The sequence below is a fragment of the Peromyscus eremicus genome, chromosome 3 (assembly GCF_949786415.1).
Source record: "Peromyscus eremicus chromosome 3, PerEre_H2_v1, whole genome shotgun sequence".
In the NCBI taxonomy this organism is placed as follows: Eukaryota; Metazoa; Chordata; class Mammalia; order Rodentia; family Cricetidae; genus Peromyscus; species Peromyscus eremicus.
Genome location: NC_081418.1, coordinates 2547194 through 2568715, shown reverse-complemented (window position 1 = coordinate 2568715; position 21522 = coordinate 2547194). Strand labels below are relative to the sequence as shown.

General features: G+C 43.0%; 2 protein-coding genes across 7 annotated transcripts in view; one reads left to right on the top strand and one right to left on the bottom strand.

The window, feature by feature from the left end:
• The window catches only part of Lrrc17 (leucine rich repeat containing 17), a 36834-nt gene extending 23160 nt beyond the window's left edge, over positions 1–13674 (top strand). Inside the window, exons 3-4 of the mRNA XM_059257238.1 lie at positions 4797–4952; positions 12592–13674. Coding sequence (XP_059113221.1) covers positions 4797–4952; positions 12592–12989 — 554 coding nt within the window. The 3' untranslated portion in view covers positions 12990–13674. The remainder of the gene's footprint in view (positions 1–4796; positions 4953–12591) is intronic.
• Fbxl13 (F-box and leucine rich repeat protein 13) overlaps positions 1–21522 on the bottom strand; it is a 207044-nt gene that overhangs the window by 94610 nt on the left and 90912 nt on the right. The window lies entirely within an intron of this gene.

Below are 21522 nucleotides of genomic sequence, written 5' to 3'. Positions count from 1 at the left end.
GAGCCTCTAATTCTAGATTATAAAATAAAGGCTAATTAAGTCTTTTCATAATTAAGTACAAATACCTCTCCTTGTGTATAAATCTATCAATTCCATTCATTGTTATTTTCATTTTTGCTTTATTATAAATTCCTGTTTTAAGTTACATTCTTATAAAGAAAAGTCTATTAAACTCCTTTTTTAGTGTCCAGCATTGGGCACTGGGTGATAATATTATCACTGGGTGATAATATTCTTTGCTCCTTCAAAGCAGTAACTTAATCAGCTTTAGCCACAGAAGTGCACAGCAGTTGAAAATCATGATTAGAATTCAAATATGACAACCTTTATCTACTCTAGTTCTTTGTTTGGTTCTTTAAATGGATAACAAATCTCAAGTACTACAAATGCTCAGTAATGTCTGTTTCTAGGCCCCTGCTGGAGTGTGCCGATGCCTTTGATGACTGTACTACACATGTTACATACAACATAGACTCTCAAGAGATTTAAAGTGTGCCACCAAGGGGGGACCTAGCGGTGACATTCGTGACCAATAGCCACTGGTTAAACACACAGTCACTTACTCCTCACAGCCCTAAAGTAGTGCTGCCATAATCGACATGATGAATGTCATGTCATAAACGACGAAGCTGGGTACAGAGAAGCTGTCCTTAGAGATCACCAAGGCAGCAATAACGCACCATTTCAGCCACGCACCACCATGTGATGCTCTCCCTTCCTAAAAGATGGGGTGCATCCTCTACACCAAGAATTGCTCCCTCCCAATACTGATGCCTCCTCCTGAGCTCTCCACAAGAACACCACACGGTGAATGCAGCCGGGAACCTGTGGTGTGGATCCTTGCAGGGAGGGAACTCAGCCTTCCCAACAGACCAGCAGTGACTCATGATTTGTGCAGGGTACTGACTTGTGCCAATTCAACCACACAGACCTCAGAGATCACTGTTTTTGCTTAAACATCTGACAGCAAAAAAAAAAAAAAAAGGAAAAATAAAATAAAATAATAGCTTTATTCACTGAGTGACAGGCACTTTGCCAAAAAAACTCAGCCTTTCAAAGGGAATGAGTGTGGGACTGGTTGAAAGGCACATTATGCCATATTGACATGGCTGGATTTGCCAAGAACACAGAGTGTGAGCTCTAAAACTACTTTTAGCTCTGCATTTACCAAAATAATTTGCCAATTTTACTTTGAGGGCTGGGAAGAATTATATAGGTAAATTGCCTCCAGGTGCCTCTGACATTAGGGCCACAATATTGCCCCTGATTTCGAATTAGTTCTGAGGTTGCTGACAACCAAAAACCTACTGAATGGGGAAAATGATGTGGAAAAAATTTCTCAATTTCTTCTTCATGGTAAGGTTTGGTTGGAGGAGGGGCACAGCTCATAAGAGCTGACGGTAGATACAGCATCGATTGAAGTGTTTATCAAGAATGTGACCCCCCAGTTGCAAACCCAGCACTCAGAGATGGAAACACAGAGATCAGTTGCTCAAAACCTTCCTTGCTCAAGTCACATTGCAAGTTCAAATCCAGACCCTACCTTAAGCCTTCTTCCTCGCCAACCTCAAAATGTTTTGATTAGTGGCAAATGTGAAATATGGGTGCCATATGGTCCTCCAGAAATGTCCTCTAGAAATGGGGACGTTGATGAAGTTTGGCTTTGGCGTGAGGAACTGTGTATTTGTCTGCTCTCTATCAAAGGCACATATTTTGCATCAAATTTGTAATTCTCATTCATGGTCAAGGCAAAAGAAGGATCTGCTTTCCCTCATCACCATAACCAACGCGATTTTCCTGTTTGTTTCTAGGTCGTGGTAGGAAAACTCTTGGTTTGCATTTCCTGCTACTTGTGGATGCTATTTTTATCCAGGAGTTTGCTGACAACTCCAAAGCTGATTCTACAATTCGTATTCTTTTTCTAACACCCACAAACCATTGCTTAAGCCAGGCTTCGGGGTATTTTTATAAACATCTTTCCTACCCCTTGATTTGTGGCTAACCCACTTCAGCTTGTTTTCTGAGGTTCTTCTGTGATCTGCCCTCAAATCCGGTCCAGTAGATAGGAGTTCAGTAGGCAAGTTCTTTCTAGAACTGAGGAAGTGCTGCCTCTGGTGACAAGGACACGGTCTTTGCTTTGCTGACTCCGCCTATTAGCGCGTCCTCCCCCACATACATGTGTGTTACACGGGGGATTCTAGGCAGGTATCCAGTACAGATGAAACAGGAGGCTAGCACAGATAGACAGCAGAGCAACTGTGGCTTAGGTGCTAGGTTAGCATATTTAGATTGTGACCACGTAACTACGGGCAAAGGATCTATTTTGTTCTTCCATTTTCACATATGTAAAATGAGGATAATAATGGGACTTATACAATTCTCCTCATTTAATTTTATTAAGAGTACCTAGATCAAGAACAGATAGTAAGAGTCCAACAAGAAGGGGAAAGAAATTTCAGGAAGTAAGACTCCAGGGGGTGCATTAAGGAATCTAGGAATGAACTTCCAATAACATCCCATTAAAGACCAGGATGGGAACGTAGATCAGTCAGGAAAGTGCTTGCCACAAAGCATAAAGTCCTGAGTTCAATCCTCAGCTGCCATGTAAAAAGTTGGGTATGGTTGCACATGCCTAGAATCCCAGCTCTAGGGAAGCAGAAACAGGCAGATCCCAGGATTTACTGGCTAGCCAGCCTAGGCTAATCAGTGAGCCCAGGTTCTAGTGACAGACCCTGCCTCAAAACAAAAAATGTAGATACCACCTGAGGAAGAACAGCTGAGGGAGACTTCTAACTTTCATGGGCATAAGTATGTATACCCAGAGAACATGCACACACACAGACACACATACACACACACACACATGCACACAAAGGCCATGCCATCTGGGCCATTAAGAGGAAAGCAAAAACTAGGTCCACGTCACTATGATTGTAAATATACCTGAGGCTAAGAAATCATAAATCCCAGAGTTGTTGTGTTTAATTAATATTTCATTGGAACTATTCACAACTCAACTATTCTGTACCAAAAGAGGCAGTGTGGATAAGTGAAAAACACCTTTCATAAATGTGTTTTACATTTTCTGGTTCTAAGAATTTCTGTTTTCTCAGAAAGCCCTTGAGCCACCCTACTCTGCAGAAGTCAGTCAGTCTGGCCATTGCATTGCTGCTTCTGATTTTCCTTCATGAAAACAAGTCTCTCTCCCTCCATAGGCTATGGCTACCCTGATGAAAACTAATCCAGGCCTCTTCAGTCTTGCAAAAGACCAAGAGGAAGGGCAAGTCTCACGGCAAATGCAATGTCAGTGTGATTAACAAATTCTGAGAAGCATGGTAGAAACATAAGTAGCAGAAGCTAAGATGAGGCAAGCCTTGATTTCCTATTGCCTTTGAGAAGATGACCCACTCCTTCTGGCATGCTGCTGGGGCTAGCTTGCTCTTCTGAGAATCTGGTTACCACTGGAGCAGGAAGCTTTGGGGGTGCCAGAGTGAACTCCATCGCAAGGACTTGGGAACCATGTGGGTGAAAGGGAAGTCAGACTGGCAAAGCAAGCGTGAATTTTATAGCATCTAAGGAAAGCAGAAATCAGATACAGAGCCTCCTTTCCCTGTATTAATTTTTCTTTTTTTTTTAAATTTAAGTTTGCATATGGTCAGCCAGGAACTGAAAATATTAAGTAGAAAATTCTAGAAATAAACCACTTGTAAGGTTTTTGCAACTTCTTAAAGCAAACATAATTGCTCTACTTTCCTGTGTGATATTGTTGCTGAACCCTTATTGTGCCTACTTCACAGAGTAAACGTTGTCACAGGCATGTGTGTACAGGATTTGGTGCTATCTGTTGTTTTAGGCATCCACTGGGGGCCTTGGGCTTTTCTCCTGGAAAACTAGGGGCCTGCTGCCATGGTTTGAAAGATCAGAAGGTCATGAGTGTGGTATTTATGAGAGTAGAGCCTGAGATCACTTGTTGGCAGAGGATGCCTAAAATGATGGATAACATGAATCCGGGACAGAAAGGCAACTCCTTAGGAGAGAAAGAACAAGAGGGAGACTGCAGCTTCACTGAGAGCTCCCCCACCCCTGACCAAAAGCAAGGAGAGAGTTCATCCATTATCAAGGGAAGCCAACCTGGAGGCAGCAGCTGAAGCAGAGACTGTGGAGGAGCACTGCTTGTTGGCTTGCTTTCCATGGCTTGCCCAGTTTGCTTTTTCAAGCAACCCAGGACCACCTGTCCAGGAGTGGTACCACCCACAGTTTGTTGGGCCCTTCCACATCAATCATTTATCTATATTAATCTCTATGCACAGACATGCGTTTAGACCAATCTTATGGAAGCAATTCCTCATTTAAGGCCCCTCTCCCAGGTGACTCATTTGTATAAAGGTGATCGAAACTGACCAATACACTCTCTTTTTACTTTCCGCCTGGTCTTATTCTGTAGCTCTTTGCTGGCCTGAAACTCACATGTGTCCTATGCAGCCTCAAATTTGCATCAATCTTCCTGCCCATCTCCCAACGTGCACTACCAGGCCCAGCCTTTCAAAATGTTTCCTGATGGGCATCTTGGGTCACCGGGATGGAGTCTCTTTGCTTCCCAAATGACTCAGCAGCCTCAGCTGTGACCTGTGGGGTCTTCCTCTTCTTCAGTTTCTACCTCTAGGGCGTGACTCTGACCCTCCCTCTGGGGATTGCCTCCTGCTGTCTCTTTCCTCACTAAGCTGGTGCTGCAGCTTTATAGCTTTAATAGAAAATAGGAGCCAAAAACCTGTAACCCAAACACTTCATTTTTCCAGAGTTGAAGAAAGTTCCAAGCAACATTCCTCCAGACATAGTTAAGCTTGACTTGTCATACAACAAAATCAGTCAGCTCCGACCCAAAGAATTTGAAGATGTTCATGAACTAAAGAAATTAAACCTGAGCAGTAACGGCATTGGATTCGTCGATCCTGGTAAGTCCCACTGTGTTGTGCCCCTGGCAACTGTGCTGTGCTTTCTCCTGTGGCAACATCTATAGTAACACCATTTAGTTAAAAAAAAACAAAGTTCAAAAAGTATGAGTTTTAATTAAGCATGATGCTAAAATAGGACTTGTTTGGCACTCAGAAGTATGTGCCAAAATATTGCCTTACAAAGGGTGTAGTACTATCTAGTCATACCTTGGTGTCCAGGGTCATTGTTCCAAGATGCCTCTTAGACACCAAAATCCCTTTTATAAAATTGACATGTACATTAATTACCCCTTTATACTTTAATTAATCATTTGTTGATAATACTTAGTATAACAAAATGCTATATAAAGCGTTGTTATACTATATTGTGTAAGGAATAATAAGAAAAAAAGTCTAGAGAGAACACTACATATTCAGAACAGATACTTTTTTTCAGCTATTTTATCTGTGGTTGGTTGAATCTGCAAATATAGAATATGACAGATGCAGGGCACTGACTACATAGTACTCCATCAGCTCAGATAATAAAAACATTGTAGAGTAGATATATACACAGAGTAGGAGTGGAGGGATTCTCACAATGTAGCCCAGACTGGTAATAAACTCTTATTCTCCGGCCCTGGCTCCTCAGGCACTCCTATTACAGGTGCACACTCTCACACCCACTCCTCAGGTACTCCTATTACAGGTGCACACTCTCACACACACTCCTCAGGTACTCCTATTACAGGTGCACACTCTCACACGCACTCCTCAGGTACTCCTATTACAGGTGCACACTCTCACACCCACTCCTCAGGTACTCTTATTACAGGTGCACACTCTCACACCCACTCCTCAGGTACTCCTATTACAGGTGCACACTCTCACACCCACTCCTCAGGTACTCCTATTACAGGTGCACACTCTCACACCCACTCCTCAGGTACTCCTATTACAGGTGCACACTCTCACACCCATTCCTCAGGTACTCCTATTACAGGTGCACACTCTCACACCCACTCTTCAGGTACTCCTATTACAGGTGCACACTCTCACACCCACTCCTCAGGTACCCCTATTACAGGTGTACACTCTCACACCCACTCCTCAGGTACTCCTATTACAGGTGCACACTCTCACACCCACTCCTCAGGTACTCCTATTACAGGTGCACACTCTCACACCCACTCCTCAGGTACTCCTATTACAGGTGCACACTCTCACACCCACTCCTCAGGTACTCCTATTACAGGTGTACACTCTCACACCCGGCTCCTCAGGTACTCCTATTACAGGTGCACACTCTCACACCCACTCCTCAGGAGCTCCTATTACAGGTGCACACTCTCACACCCGGCTCCTCAGGTACTCCTATTACAGGTGCACACTCTCACACCCACTCCTCAGGAGCTCCTATTACAGGTGCACACTCTCACACCCACTCCTCAGGTACTCCTATTACAGGTGCACACTCTCACACCCACTCCTCAGGTACTCCTATTACAGGTGCACACTCTCACACCCGGCTCCTCAGGTACTCCTATTACAGGTGCACACTCTCACACCCGGCTCCTCAAGTACTCCTATTACAGGTGCACACTCTCACACCCCGCTCCTCAGGTACTCCTATTACAGGTGCACACTCTCACACCCGCTCCTCAGGTACTCCTATTACAGGTGCACACTCTCACACCCACTCCTCAGGAGCTCCTATTACAGGTGCACACTCTCACACCCACTCCTCAGGAGCTCCTATTACAGGTGCACACTCTCATACCCACTCCTCAGGTACTCCTATTACAGGTGCACACTCTCACACCCACTCCTCAGGGGCTCCTATTACAGGTGCACACTCTCACACCCACTCCTCAGGTACTCCTATTACAGGTGCACACTCTCACACCCACTCCTCAGGTACTCCTATTACAGGTGCACACTCTCACACCCGGCTCCTCAGGAGCTCCTATTACAGGTGCACACTCTCACACCCACTCCTCAGGTACTCCTATTACCGGTGCACACTCTCACACCCCGCTCCTCAGGTACTCCTATTACAGGTGCACACTCTCACACCCGCTCCTCAGGTACTCCTATTACAGGTGCACACTCTCACACCCACTCCTCAGGAGCTCCTATTACAGGTGCACACTCTCACACCCACTCCTCAGGTACTCCTATTACAGGTGCACACTCTCACACCCACTCCTCAGGTACTCCTATTATAGGTGCACACTCTCACACCCACTCCTCAGGTACTCCTATTACAGGTGCACACTCTCACACCCACTCCTCAGGTGCTCCTATTACAGGTGCACACTCTCACACCCACTCCTCAGGTACTCCTATTACAGGTGCACACTCTCACACCCACTCCTCAGGAGCTCCTATTACAGGTGCACACTCTCACACCCACTCCTCAGGGGCTCCTATTACAGGTGCACACTCTCACACCCACTCCTCAGGTACTCCTATTACAGGTGCACACTCTCACACCCGGCTCCTCAGGTACTCCTATTACAGGTGCACACTCTCACACCCACTCCTCACGTACTCCTATTACAGGTGCACACTCTCACACCCACTCCTCAGGCACTCCTATTACAGGTGCACACTCTCACACCCACTCCTCAGGGGCTCCTATTACAGGTGTACACTCTCACACCCGGCTCCTCAGGTACTCCTATTACAGGTGCACACTCTCACACCCACTCCTCAGGAGCTCCTATTACAGGTGCACACTCTCACACCCGGCTCCTCAGGTACTCCTATTACAGGTGCACACTCTCACACCCACTCCTCAGGGGCTCCTATTACAGGTGCACACTCTCACACCCACTCCTCAGGTACTCCTATTACCGGTGCACACTCTCACACCCACTCCTCAGGTACTCCTATTACAGGTGTACACTCTCACACCCACTCCTCAGGTACTCCTATTACAGGTGCACACTCTCACACCTAGATCCTCAGGTGCTCCTATTACAGGTGCACACTCTCACACCCACTCCTCAGGTACTCCTATTACAGGTGCACACTCTCACACCTAGATCCTCAGGTGCTCCTATTACAGGTGCACACTCTCACACCCACTCCTCAGGTACTCCTATTACAGGTGCACACTCTCACACCCACTCCTCAGGAGCTCCTATTACAGGTGCACACTCTCACACCCACTCCTCAGGTACTCCTATTACAGGTGCACACTCTCACACCCGGCTCCTCAGGTACTCCTATTACAGGTGCACACTCTCACACCCACTCCTCAGGTACTCCTATTACCGGTGCACACTCTCACACCCACTCCTCAGGTACTCCTATTACAGGTGCACACTCTCACACCCACTCCTCAGGTACTCCTATTACAAGTACACACTCTCACACCTGTGTAGATTTTTAGAAGTAGAATATGTCTGAGGAGATGGCCCCCTGGTAAAGTGACTGTGGTATAGCACAAAGACCTGAGTTCAGATCCCAGCATCTACATCAAAGCTGGGTGCAGTGGCACACGTGTGTAACCACAGCATGAGGAGGGAGGCCAACAGCTCAAGTCAAATAAGTGTGTCTCCATTCAGTGAGAATCTCTGTTTCAAAAACAAGGCAGAGACTGAGGAAGGCATCTGATGTTGGCCTTTGCCTCCAGACACATACACACACATGTGCATACAGCTACATGAACATGTACATACATCACACACACACACACACACACACACACACACACACACACACACATACACACACACAGTGGAAAATTAATAAAATTAAAGACAGGAATATGTGGCAAGGGGTCATTCACACACTGAACACGTAATGGTTTTATAATGGAAATTCAGGCCGGGCGGTGGTGGCACACGCCTTTAATCCCAGCACTCGGGAGGCAGAGGCAGGCAGATCTCTGTGAGTTCGAGGCCAGCCTGGACTACAGAGCAAGATCCAGGAATAGGTGCAAAGCTACACAGAGAAACCCTGTCTCAAAAAACCAAGAAAAAGTAAAAGAAAAAAAAAGAGAAAATGAAAATTCATATTTGACCTTTGGGGGCATTTGTTAAGCCCCAACTTGTTTAGTATAAATTCAAAACTAATTGCAAAATGCCGGGTTCATAAATTCAGATAAGACATGCTCAGATCAGGGCAGGACACACTAGCCATCCTCCTAGATCGATATCAATTTCTTTTTCTGCCCTTTGAGTCTCTTCCCCCTTGCCAAGCAAAGCCTCTGGAGAAAAATGAACGCAGCAAATTAAGTGAACACTAGACCTGGACAGAGCCAGGGCTGCTGAGGCACTGGCTAGGTAGAACACACCTGTGCCTTTGCAGTGCTTGCTGTCTAAAAAGCCCAGCTATAAAATAATCCTTTATAAATATAATATTTATTATAATAGTTCAACATAATGCTAGAAACATTTTGAGTACAGTTATTTCTCCTATGTAAATAAATTAACTAGAGCAATTGCTTTGTGTCTGTGTGTGGGTATGTGTGTGTGTACAGGCAGACTTTGACAGCGTCTTTTTCAGTCACTCTCCCCTTTGGTTTTTGAGACACAGTCTCTCAACTGAATCTCAAGCTCACCAGTCAGATATACTGGCTGGCCTGGGGAGCCCCAGAGACCCTCTGTCTCCATCTCCCCAGCACTGGAATTATAGGCCTACATTACCCTGCCCAGCCTTTTACATGGGTTCTGAGGAGCCAGCTCAGGTCCTCCTGCTTGGCCAGCAAGCACTTTCGCTTCTGGCCCGTCTCCTCAGCCCCTCTGCTTTCCTTAGTAATAACACAAGCACTAGTAGAACTCCACAGTTCCAACGTGATCGAAGCGAAAGCTGAAGATGAACATCCTGGGGGCACAAAGGCATATTTTAGAATTAATATATTATTTAAATATTATAAAATTATAACTTAAATTTTAAAGGAACAACAGTTGCAGCACTTACCTTAGCCTGTACACAAATTGCACTTTGAATGGCAAGATTAAAAGCAATTTTCTCTTCACAGTAAATAAAGAGACAATTCTTGGCTACAGTCATTATATTAATGTTCATATCAGACACTGGTATCCAGTCTCTACAAAGTCAGGCCACAGGTTGAGGAACCCAGAGGTAGAGACCCTCTTGTGGCCCATGAGAACCATAGATCCATAGAACAAGTACACTGTGCCAAGGATCCCTGAGCAAGCATCTAATTCCTTTCTAATGCTGTCACTCAAAGCTCTAGTTGACAACTGCCAATAGTAGGATGCCGGGCGTAGCTTAGTGGTGGAGCACTTGCATAACAAGTGCAAGACCCGGGTTCAATTCCCAGCAGCACACATGCACACGTGCACACAATGAATGCAGATGACTCTTTAGTTAAACAAAAACGCCAAGTATGATGGAGCCTTGGTTAAATCTGTTAAAGCAGTGAACAGCTGTGGTATAACAGTGGCGCAATCACAACAGAACTAGGGGATACAAAGAGCACTCCTCTCTCCCTCCTTCCCACCTTCCCTTTGTTTATTCAGCACAAGGGAAGCGCTTTCATTAACAGGTATGTATTGAACCAAGTGCCAAGTACTTTTATTGCTAACTCCTTTAGAACAAGAGAAAATGGGTCTTAGAACTTGAAAAACACAAAATGAACTACACCAGTTTTAAAGTAAAAGACCTGCTGTGTTTTGGGATGCTTGGGATGAGGCAGTGCCCAGTGACTTCCTTAAGAATTTAGGCTGCCTTGTGAGCAAATGTGGGGCAGCAGATGACCGTTCAATAAAGTGCAGGGCAACAGTGGAGAAAAGGAGAGAAATCACCCTACTGGGATATTATTTCCTTCAATAAACAGAACTAGCTCTCCCAGGGGCCCCACATGCATACACTTTAACAACAACTATAGCTTGTTTGAAATAGAATGTAGGAATATTCATCTGCATGTGCTTTCCGTCTGGAGCACTGACTAGTTTCAAGAGAACTGAATTTGTGACAGTCTGATGTTAGAATGCCAGCAGATGATCCTCAAAATGCCGGGTTTTCAGAACTGTCTGTCTCCTGGCCCCCACTCCTCCTCAGTCCTTGCTTTGTCCAGAAACAGGAAGTGGCCTGTTTGGGTTTTGTCTAAGAAAATATGATATGAAAATAGTTAATAGTATTGGTATGAAGCATATTTCCAGATTCAAAATAAGGTAACTATGTTCTAACAAGGGCATTTTGAAAGAGTAATGTGAAATGCTCAAAATAGAAACCAAACGTTTGAAGTCAGGAGTGACCTGTAAATTTTAGAATATGTGGTTAATCTTTATGTGTACATTTCTTTGTTCTTGGAAAATTGTTTTATTTTGTTATGTGTTATCTTGTTCTAATTACTCAGCATCCAGCTAAATCAAATGCATATGAATTCTGATAGCTACCACAACTTACCAAATTCAACCAGATGTTTTAAAAATATTGGTAGAAATTATTTGGTTTGGGACTCTACAAAAACAAACTCTCACCGCCAGTGCCACTGAACTGGGAAAGATCATTTTGTAGCCATTTTTAGAATCTACCAGTAACCCGGGAAGCTGAGGTCGCTTCTGTCTTCCTGCACTAAGGTCTTACATTTGATGCACTCCCCTTACTGTGCAGCACGCCCCCACCCCCCTCGCAACATCTTCCCAGTAAGTACAGAAAATGTACACCAGAGAAATGAATTTTACTGGAACATTCAGAGCACTGGGCAGAAATCACATGGTGTCAACACCTCCTGCAGGCCTTCCCCATGCTCCAGAAAAACGAATTGTAAAGATTAGCCTACAACTGACTTTTTCAAATAAAGTATCACACACTGGTCTACATAATCCAGGAAAAGCTTTGTTTGAATAAAGGTATATTTCATTTTTTGAATTTCTTCATGTTCAGTAGGGAGACACACTAAGAATCAAAAACTCCCAACCCAGAAATCTTCTCCACAGAAGGAGTGTGGAAGACCGCACTTTTCTTACTGAATAAACATTACAACAGAATATGATACAAATCACAGGCAAAGACACAATGACAAAGTCAGAAAGCTGTTGCACCCTCATCTACATTTGGACCTGGTGGACCCTGCTCATCGTGCTCATGTTTTCACATTAAGAACAGCTAGTCCTCAAGTAAGAGGGCCTCACAGTGCATTTTTTGGGGGTGTTTGTTTTTTGAGACAGGGTTTCTCAGTGTAGCCCTGGCTGTTCTGGAACTCACTCTGTAGACCAGGCTGTCCTCAAACTCACAGAGATCCACCTGTCTCTGCCTCCCGAATGCTGGGATTAAAGTGCCACCACTGTCTGGCCACAGTGCATTTTTTAATCACATAATTTCACCTGTTAGTAGGGTGACCATGTGGTTTAGCTCAGGGTCTTTATGCAAACAATGCTATTCTTCCTTATTTATGACAGGAAGTAGTCTGTAACTAGAAGTCCTGGCAAAGTTAGTTTCCTGTCCTCACACTAGCATCAAGATGAAAAGTACTATCCCTTGATAGGCTCTGTCCAGTCTTCAGAAGGACTTCAAGACAGTTCAAAGAGAGGAGAAAGCACTTGGAGTTGCGCGTGTGCTGGAGAGAACGCTGTGACAGTGAGGGCTGAGCCTCTTACTGAAATCTGTGTCTGCCCTTACAGCACATCGGGTACAGCTTTACAGTTCCCTTGCTCACTGGCTAACACTCTGTTTCTAGCTGCCTTTTTAGGGCTCACACATCTAGAAGAGCTCGACTTATCAAACAACAACCTACAGAACTTTGACTATGGAGTGTTAGAAGATTTATACTTTCTGAAACTCCTGTGGCTCAGAGATAACCCTTGGAGATGTGACTATAGTATCCACTACCTCTACTACTGGTTAAAGCATCACTACAATGTCCATTATAATGGTCTGGAGTGCAAAACACCGGAAGAATACAAAGGGTGGTCCGTGGGGAAATACGTGCGGAGTTACTATGAAGAATGCCCCAAAGACAAGCTGCCAGTGTACCCTGAGACTTTTGACCAGGACACAGAGGATGATGAGTGGGAAAAAATACACAGAGATCACACAGCAAAGAAGCATAGAGTGAGAATCACCATAGTGGGATAGTCGGGACTAGCCGCACAGTGCTATGCTGGTGTTGGAAAACCATATGTTTACATTTTGATCAATTGTGATGCCTATTTATACAGGGTTACCCAGCTATAAAAGCTTCTTTTGATTAGTTCCTAGTTGTTACTACGTTGTAGTAATTTTAGTCATCTAGGGAAATCTGTATTCTGCTTATATGCCCTCCTGTGGGCAGACTCTGATTACAGGATTCCACAGTGGGCCAGGACTAGTGGTACATGCCTGTAATTTCAACCCTCAAGCTGAGGCAGGAGGATGATGATGCCCACCTGTGCTACATTGCCAGAAACAGTCTCAAAATAACCAAACTATTCCACACTGGTGACCTGAGGGACTTAGATCTTAATATGGTATTAGAATTTCATAGTGTCTTGCATATGTTTTTAATGGCTTTTTGAAATAAAAGTTAAGAAAAAAAAAGCAAGTTTCATTTTTACATGTCTTTCTATAACTCCTTATACAATCTGAAAAATGATCAAAAGGAAAAGTCACAATGAGCTGTCTCCCCAAATTCTATCAACCCTCTGCTGTTATTAATGCTTAAGACAATGTAAGTGTCAAGTAGATTTGCATTTTGGTTTCCTGTATGCTCTAGAGTAAGGTTCTGGCAAACCCAACTCTCAATCATTCCTCACTGATTAAATAAAACTGACACAATAAGCAACAGAGAGTATGAGACTTATAGTATGAGAGATTGGTCAGAACAGCTCTGAGAAGCCTGGGGAGATGGTGAGAGTCATGAGCCCTGAAGACCTGGATCCACCAGTGAATGTGGAAACAACACAGCTCATTTGTCCTCATCCGTGTCTGGCAGCCACTTGTCTGTCACCCAAGCACTTCCTCCTAAGGTAACAGGGCAAGGACCATAAAATTAGGATTTAGGGTCAGAATCCGGAGTGAAAAAGAGAGCAAAAAAATACTATCAGAGGCAACTGAAGGGAGGATGGGTAGTCAAGGGATCCCTGCAGTCTAATTAGTAAAAATTAGATCACCTAGAAAACAGCCAGTAAAAGAGGCTGTGCGCAGAGAAAATAAATCTGACTTCATCAGCTGGCACACCAATGACCAGTGATACTCCACACACCAGGCAAACCACACCAAGGATATGCATGGACCCTGAGTGAGTTTCCTCCCACACAGAACATATTTTCATTTCTCTGTCAAGACAATGGGTACAAAGTTTAGCAAGTGGTCCTTCTTAACTCTTACACAAACTGCACAAGCATGAAAGATGGCATCCGATAAATAGTTCTGAGTACTGTACGAAGTGCCAATAGATTCTGAGCACTGCACTAACAGTTTCTCATGTTCTTCTTGAAATGACCCCCCTGAGGACCATAATGTTATCTGCCTTTCAAAGATGAGGAATCCACAGCTCAGGGGGGTCGGGTAACTTGGACAAAGCCATACAGCTGGCAGGAGGCAGAGCTATGCAAGCTCTTTCTATTGAGCAAGGGAACATGGCCCTTACCCTTGACTACCTGTGTCAGAATTTCTAGAACCAGATCCTGCCCCCCCCCACACACACACAAATAGCAGATGTGAGGGAAATTAAGCCTTCACTTCCAGCAGCACCAATGAGAGTAGCTGGCAAGAGAGACGTTTGAATCTATATTAGTATGCAGAGGGAAGCAAGGTTTGGAAAGCCAGAGTAGCTGCCAGTGGCGCTGCTTTGGTTTGGGGCATTTGTGTGGCTGTGAGGATCTGAACTCCTTACCAAATTTACCAGTGCTTTGGTTAAAGGAAATGCAAATCCCACATTACACACTAGGAATCATCAAAGACATCTGTTAGCTTTACAATGTTGCCCAAGAGATTCAATGGGTTTACTCATCATTGTCCATGGGCCTCCAGGTAGAGCAGTAAGGATGAGAACCCCAAGTAGTCAAGATCTGGTGTTAGAGAATCCAGGTGTTACCTCACTGGCGGGCAGGAGGATTGAAAGGAGGGGAACAGATGAGTATGATTCAGAAAAGGGTCCAAATTGTTCCCTGCTTCAATTTTTAGAGGCTAGTTGGGGATTTTATTGGTTGACTTTCATAGCCAACATCATCCCTTGGGATGTATTTGGAAATAGGCTCTGGAACACATTATAATAGAAATTAGTCTCAAACATCCCAAAGCTAAGTGAGTTGGAATGTTGGTATTGCTCAAAGCCTTAATTGAAGTTATATTTTTGAAAGCATAAGGTTTGCTCATTTCCAGTCAGAGCTTCAAGGAACTACAGTCAATTTTTGTGCTACCAAGTTCTTACTTAACAGTTACCCCATAGACTGACTTTGGACGTTCCTTTATGTTCAGGATATATATATATATATATATATATATATATATATATATATATATATATATATATTCAAGTTTACAAGAATTAAAACTGGTTTTATTAAATCATTGGTGACAAATTAAAAATATCACAATAATTGAGACAGGTTGCTTCCTTAAAAATAATACCAAGATTTGGTCAGATTTGCCTATTTAATTATTGCTACAATAAAGATATTTGGGCCAAGAATTACTATATTTTAAAATATACAAAAGCACCCCTTAAATTAAGAAAATGTGTTTGGGCTATCTTGATCCCAACACACGCATCAGTTTCATATATTCTAGTCATCATTTGATATAACGAACGAATGTTATCATTTGATATAACAAACACATAGTCAATACACCCACTGCATAGGAGAGAACTTGGCCCAAGAATTTTTATTATCTGAAGATCTCTGGACTCTACACATCGTGTTAACAATGTAGCTTATTTTCTCTCTATCCCAAACTGCTCAGTGGGCCTGTCCTAAACACCAGGGAGCCTTTACATGGAAGTAAGTTTCAAAAATCAAGAGAGGATTATAGCTGTGTCTGTGTTTAAAAAGAAGAAAGATAAATAAAAGGAAAGGCCAGTCACACCTTAGGATAGTGTATTTACATGACACATTAGAAAATGAACCATTATCTGAAACATACAATAAGGAAACAAGCTGATTTTAAAATGAGCCCAAAACCTTAACAGAGATAGATGTGGTGGTACATGCCTGTAATTCCAGTACTCAAGAGGCAGAGGCAAGAGGATCACCAAAAGGTCAAGGCCAACCTAGCAAGATCCAGTCTCCAAAAATCAACAAATAAACACAACACCTTAATAGACACTTCACCAACAAGATGTGAATACATACGAAAAGAGCATAAGCCATCAAGGAAATCTGAGAACCGCAGTGGGATGCCATCACACACCTACAAGAACGATCAAACTCCAGGACAGTGATGGCACTCTTGTTCACTGTCATAGGAATGCAAATGGAGTGTTAACACCCTGGAAAACAGTTCAGTGATTTCTTACTAAGTTAAATATACTCTCACTATACAATTACCAATTATACTTCCTAGTACCTAACCAAAAGAGTTGAAAACTTTTAGTTTGGCTCTTCAATATTTCTGAAAGGCCAATTATAAAGGTCTAATTTCCAGCCCGTGGCACCCCAGGGAGGTGGCAGAACCTCCAGCCTAAAACCCAGACACCCTGAGTGAAAATAAGCATTTTCTTCTTTTAATTTATTCACCTCAGGCATTTTGTACTGGCAACAGAAAACTAACAAGATTTATGTCTACAACAATAGTTAAGCACCTCATGTGCATGTATACAGCTGTAACACAGGGTGAAGCTTGAATACATTATGCTAATGAGCTAGTCACCAGACTCTAACTATTCTGTTATTACATTCACATGGAGTACTGAGTCAGCACATCCATAGAGACAGAAAGTAGGGTGGTAGTCAGAAGGAGCTGGGGAAAGGAGGAAGGGGAGAGTCGGGGGTTTAATGGGGGATGAGATCCAGCTTTCTGTGACAGAATAGTTCTAGGGACAGGTGGTCATGGTTGCACAATGTGAGGATACTTAATTCCACAGACTTGATACATATAGGGGTTAAATTGGTAATTTATATGTTATGTATATCTTTAAAAAGAGTCCAAAAATTGATTGCTTGAAACAACAAAATTAACAACATATAAACTAGCCTTACCAAGAAAAAACACAAACAAGAATGTAGTATTACTAAAAACGAGACATGAAAGAGAACTTGTTAGTGCTAACTTTACAGAAATAAAAAGGATTATAATACTGTCAACAGTTATACCCCAATTACAAGAAATGCTATCAACAGTTGTACTCTAACTACAGGAAGTGCTGTCAACAGTTATACCCCAACTACAGGAAATGCTATCAACAGTTATACACCAACTACAGGAAGTGCTGTCAACAGTTATACTCTAACTACAGGAAATGCTATCATCAGTTGTACTCTAACTACAGGAAGTGCTATCAACAGTTATACCCCAACTACAGGAAGTGCTATCAACAGTTATACTCTAACTACAGGAAGTGCTGTCAACAGTTATACACCAACTACAGGAAGTGCTGTCAACAGTTATACTCTAACTACAGGAAATGCTATCAACAGTTATACTCTAACTTCAAGAAATGCTATCAACAGTTATACCCCAACTACAGGAAGTGCTGTTAAGATTATACCCCAACTACAGGAAATGCTATCAACAGTTATACCCTAACTACAGGAAGTGCTATCAACAGTTATACCCCAACTACAGGAAGTGCTATCAACAGTTATACCCCAACTACAGGAAGTGCTGTCAACAGTTATACTCTAACTACAGGAAATGCTATCAACAGTTATACTCTAACTACAGGAAATGCTATCAACAGTTATACCCTAACTACAGGAAGTGCTATCAACAGTTATACCCCAACTACAGGAAGTGCTGTTAAGATTATACCCCAACTACAGGAAATGCTATCAACAGTTATACCCTAACTATAGGAAGTGCTATCAACAGTTATACACCAACTACAGGAAGTGCTATCAACAGTTATAACCCAACTACAGGAAGTGCTATCAACAGTTATACCCCAACTACAGGAAGTGCTATCAACAGTTATACACCAACTACAGGAAGTGCTATCAACAGTTATAACCCAACTACAGGAAGCGCTATCAACAGTTATACCCCAACTACAGGAAGTGCTGTCAACAGTTATACACCAACTACAGGAAGTGCTGTCAACAGTTATACTCTAACTACAGGAAATGCTATCAACAGTTATACTCTAACTATAGGAAATGCTATCAACAGTTATACCCTAACTACAGGAAGTGCTATCAACAGTTATACCCCAACTACAGGAAGTGCTATCAACAGTTATACCCCAACTATAGGAAGTGCTATCAACAGTTATACACCAACTACAGGAAGTTGACAAATTTTCAAACACTTAAACTATCAAAACTGACTCAAGAAATAAAGTCTAAATAGGTCTATAGTAACCAAAGACTGGAAATAAATAACAGGGAGCCTCCAACAAAGAAGAGCCCAGGACCAGATGGATTCATTGGCAGGGTCTACCAGACATTTAAAGGATAAGTGACACTAACCCTTCTCATAGTCTTTAAGGAAAGAGAGAGAATTCCTCCTGAACTCATTCTTTAACACCAGTATTATCCAAACAAGGACACCAAATAGATATCACAAGAAAGAAAGCAAAAGGCTAATATTCCTCTAAAAATATACATGCAAACAACCTTCAGAAAATGTTAGAAAATAAAATACAACCGTATATTAAAAGGCTAACGCATGATGTATGAATAAGATTGGTCCTAGAAAAGCAGCTGTGGGGAAGGAGGGACGTGAGCACAGAAGCAGACTGACCAGGAAGAGGAAGGGGATCACTGGGCAAGAGGTGATGGGGGTAACTATGATCAAAATAGATTACATGCATATATAAAATGCTATCATGAGGCCCATTACTATGTGTAATTAGTATGTGCTAATAAAAACAATAAACATTAAAATCTGTAGCAGTGACACCCCACTTCGTTGCAACCAGCCTACCTGATTTCCCTACTAACGTGCCTCGATTTATGACTTTCTTTTGTTCACTGATGATAAAAAGTTCAGGTAACCAATTCCAGGGAACATGTTATTCGGGGCAACTCATACCTGTGTTCCTGGTCCACAGTCACTCTTATTTGAATAAAAATAAACTAGCTCTTATTTCCTTTGAGGTGGGAAAAAAGGAAATGCAAGTACACAAACAGCACTCGGTGTGATCTGTGCTGTGTTAACAGAGTGGAAGTGGGAAGCAGGTGACAGAGGTAACGCATTTGAAAAAAACCCAGCACACTTACAGGAAAAAAAAAAAACTGATCAAGAACATTGGGGGGCACGCCAACAAATGATAATCTCACTTATTATGAAAATCTGAAACTTTCCTCTGAGACCAGGAACAAAACAGAAATGTGAGCTTCTAGAGCTTTATCCTCACATTCCTCGGAAACTCATTACAGTGTCATCAAAATCGAAAGTCAAACTGAAAATTTAAATATTACTCCCTGATTTTGCCTTCTTTATTCAAAAATTATAGATTTTGTAAACAGTATATTTCAGTGTGTCTGTCTGTCTTTCTTTCTTTCTTCCTTCCTTCCTTTCTTTCTTTCTTTCTTTCTTTCTTTCTTTTTTTTGGTGGTGGGAGGTTTTCAAGACAGGGTTTCTCTGTGTAGCTCTGACAGTCCCAGAACCAACTCTGTAGACCAGGCTGGCCATGAACTCATAGAAATCCACCTGCCTCTGCCTTCCAAGTGTTAGGATTAAAGGCATGTGCCACCAACACCCAGTTCAATATATATTTCTTATATGTGTATGTATAGAGATATATGTGAAGGGATATAACAAGACAGAAACAGAGGCAGAGAGAGTAAGGTTTATAATTATTTTATCTATTTTTAAGACTATAAAAAAGCCAGGCATTTTGGAAATCAATGTGTTGTTTCTTAGAAAATTGGGAATCAATCTATCTCAAGACCCAGTGATATAACTCTTAGGCATATACCCAAAAGATGCTCAAACATACCACAAGGACACTTGCTCAACTATGTTCATAGCAGCTGTATTTGTAATAGCCTGGATCTGATGCCCCTCAACCAAAGAAGGGATAAAGAAAATGTGATATATTTACACAATGGAGTATTACTCAGCTGTTAAAAACAATGACATCAAGAAAATTTGAAGGCAAATGGATGGAACTAAAAAAAAGAAAATGGTATGTACTCACTCATAAGTGGATATTAGTTGTAAAGTAAAGGATAACCTGGCTACAATCCACAGACCCAGAGAGGCTCGGTAGCAAGGAGGGCCCAAGGGGGGAATGCATGGATCTCCCTGGGAAGGGGAAGTAGAAGAGATCTCCTGGGTGGACTGAAGACAGGTGGGCACAGGAACTTGAGGGGTAGGGTTGTGGGGAGGAGGGAAAAGTACTGAAAAAGATGGTGGCTTTTGGGTGTGAGGTAGAAACTGGATACAAGGGGAACCTCCATGAATCTACAAGAATGACCCCAGCTGAGACTCTTAGCAATAGTGGATATGTAGCCTGAACTAGACATCCCCTGTGGTCAGATTGGTGACTACCCCGATTGTTATCAGAGAACCTCCATCCAGTAACTGATGGAAACAGATGAAGTGACCCACAGGCAAACATCAGGCCGAGCTCAGGGAATCCTGATAAAGGGTTGGGATAAGGATTGTAGGAGCCAGAGGGGTCAGGACATCACAAGAAAACCCACACAAACAACTAACCTGGCCTCATAAGAACTCACAGAGTCTGAACCAACAACCAGGAAGCCTGTGTGGGACTGACCTAGGCCCTCTGCATGTGCGTGACAGTTGTGCAGCTTGATTTATTTGGATTCCTAATAGTGGGAGCAGGGGCTGTCCCTAATGCTTTCGCTGGCTCTTGGGAACCTATTCCTCATCCTGGATTGCCTTAGCCCAGCCTAAATGCAAGGGGAGAAGCTTAGTCTTATGGCAACTTGATATGCCATGCTTTGCTGATACCCATGGGAGGCCTGCCCCTTTCTGAGTAGAAACAGAGGAGGAGTGGATTGGGGGGGGGGGAGAACAGGATGGAGGGGGAATTGTGGTTGGGATGTAAAATGAATAAATCAATTTTTTAAAAGACTACAAAAAGCAATCAATTCAAATGGTAGAATAAAGAGATGTTCATTCTCTCTCTCCAGCCTAAACTCTTTTCCAATGAACTTTTTCCAAGAACCTGTAATATGAGCCAGGCTTGGTGGTACATGCTTTTAATCCCAGCAACCAGGAGGCAGAGGCATGTGAATCTCTTTGAGTTTGAGGCCAGTCTGGTGTTTATAGGACTGCCAGGGCTACATAGAAACAAGAAACAATCTAGACTATAAATCAGAAAGGGTTTTGGTGCATCAAAAATTAGTAATTGTAGTAGGTAGCTGTTCCAGCTTTGACCTGGAAGTACTACCCCCAGTGAGGCTTCCGGTAACTGTCATGCCTACCTATAGCCTGCCCCTGAGGCGGGGCTGAGACAGAAGCCCTTAGGACCTGAGATCCAGATGTGCCGGCTCTCTTGGTTTCTGGTGATCCTGGATGTTGGATGGTAGACCGAGCAGAGTTCTCTGGAGAACAC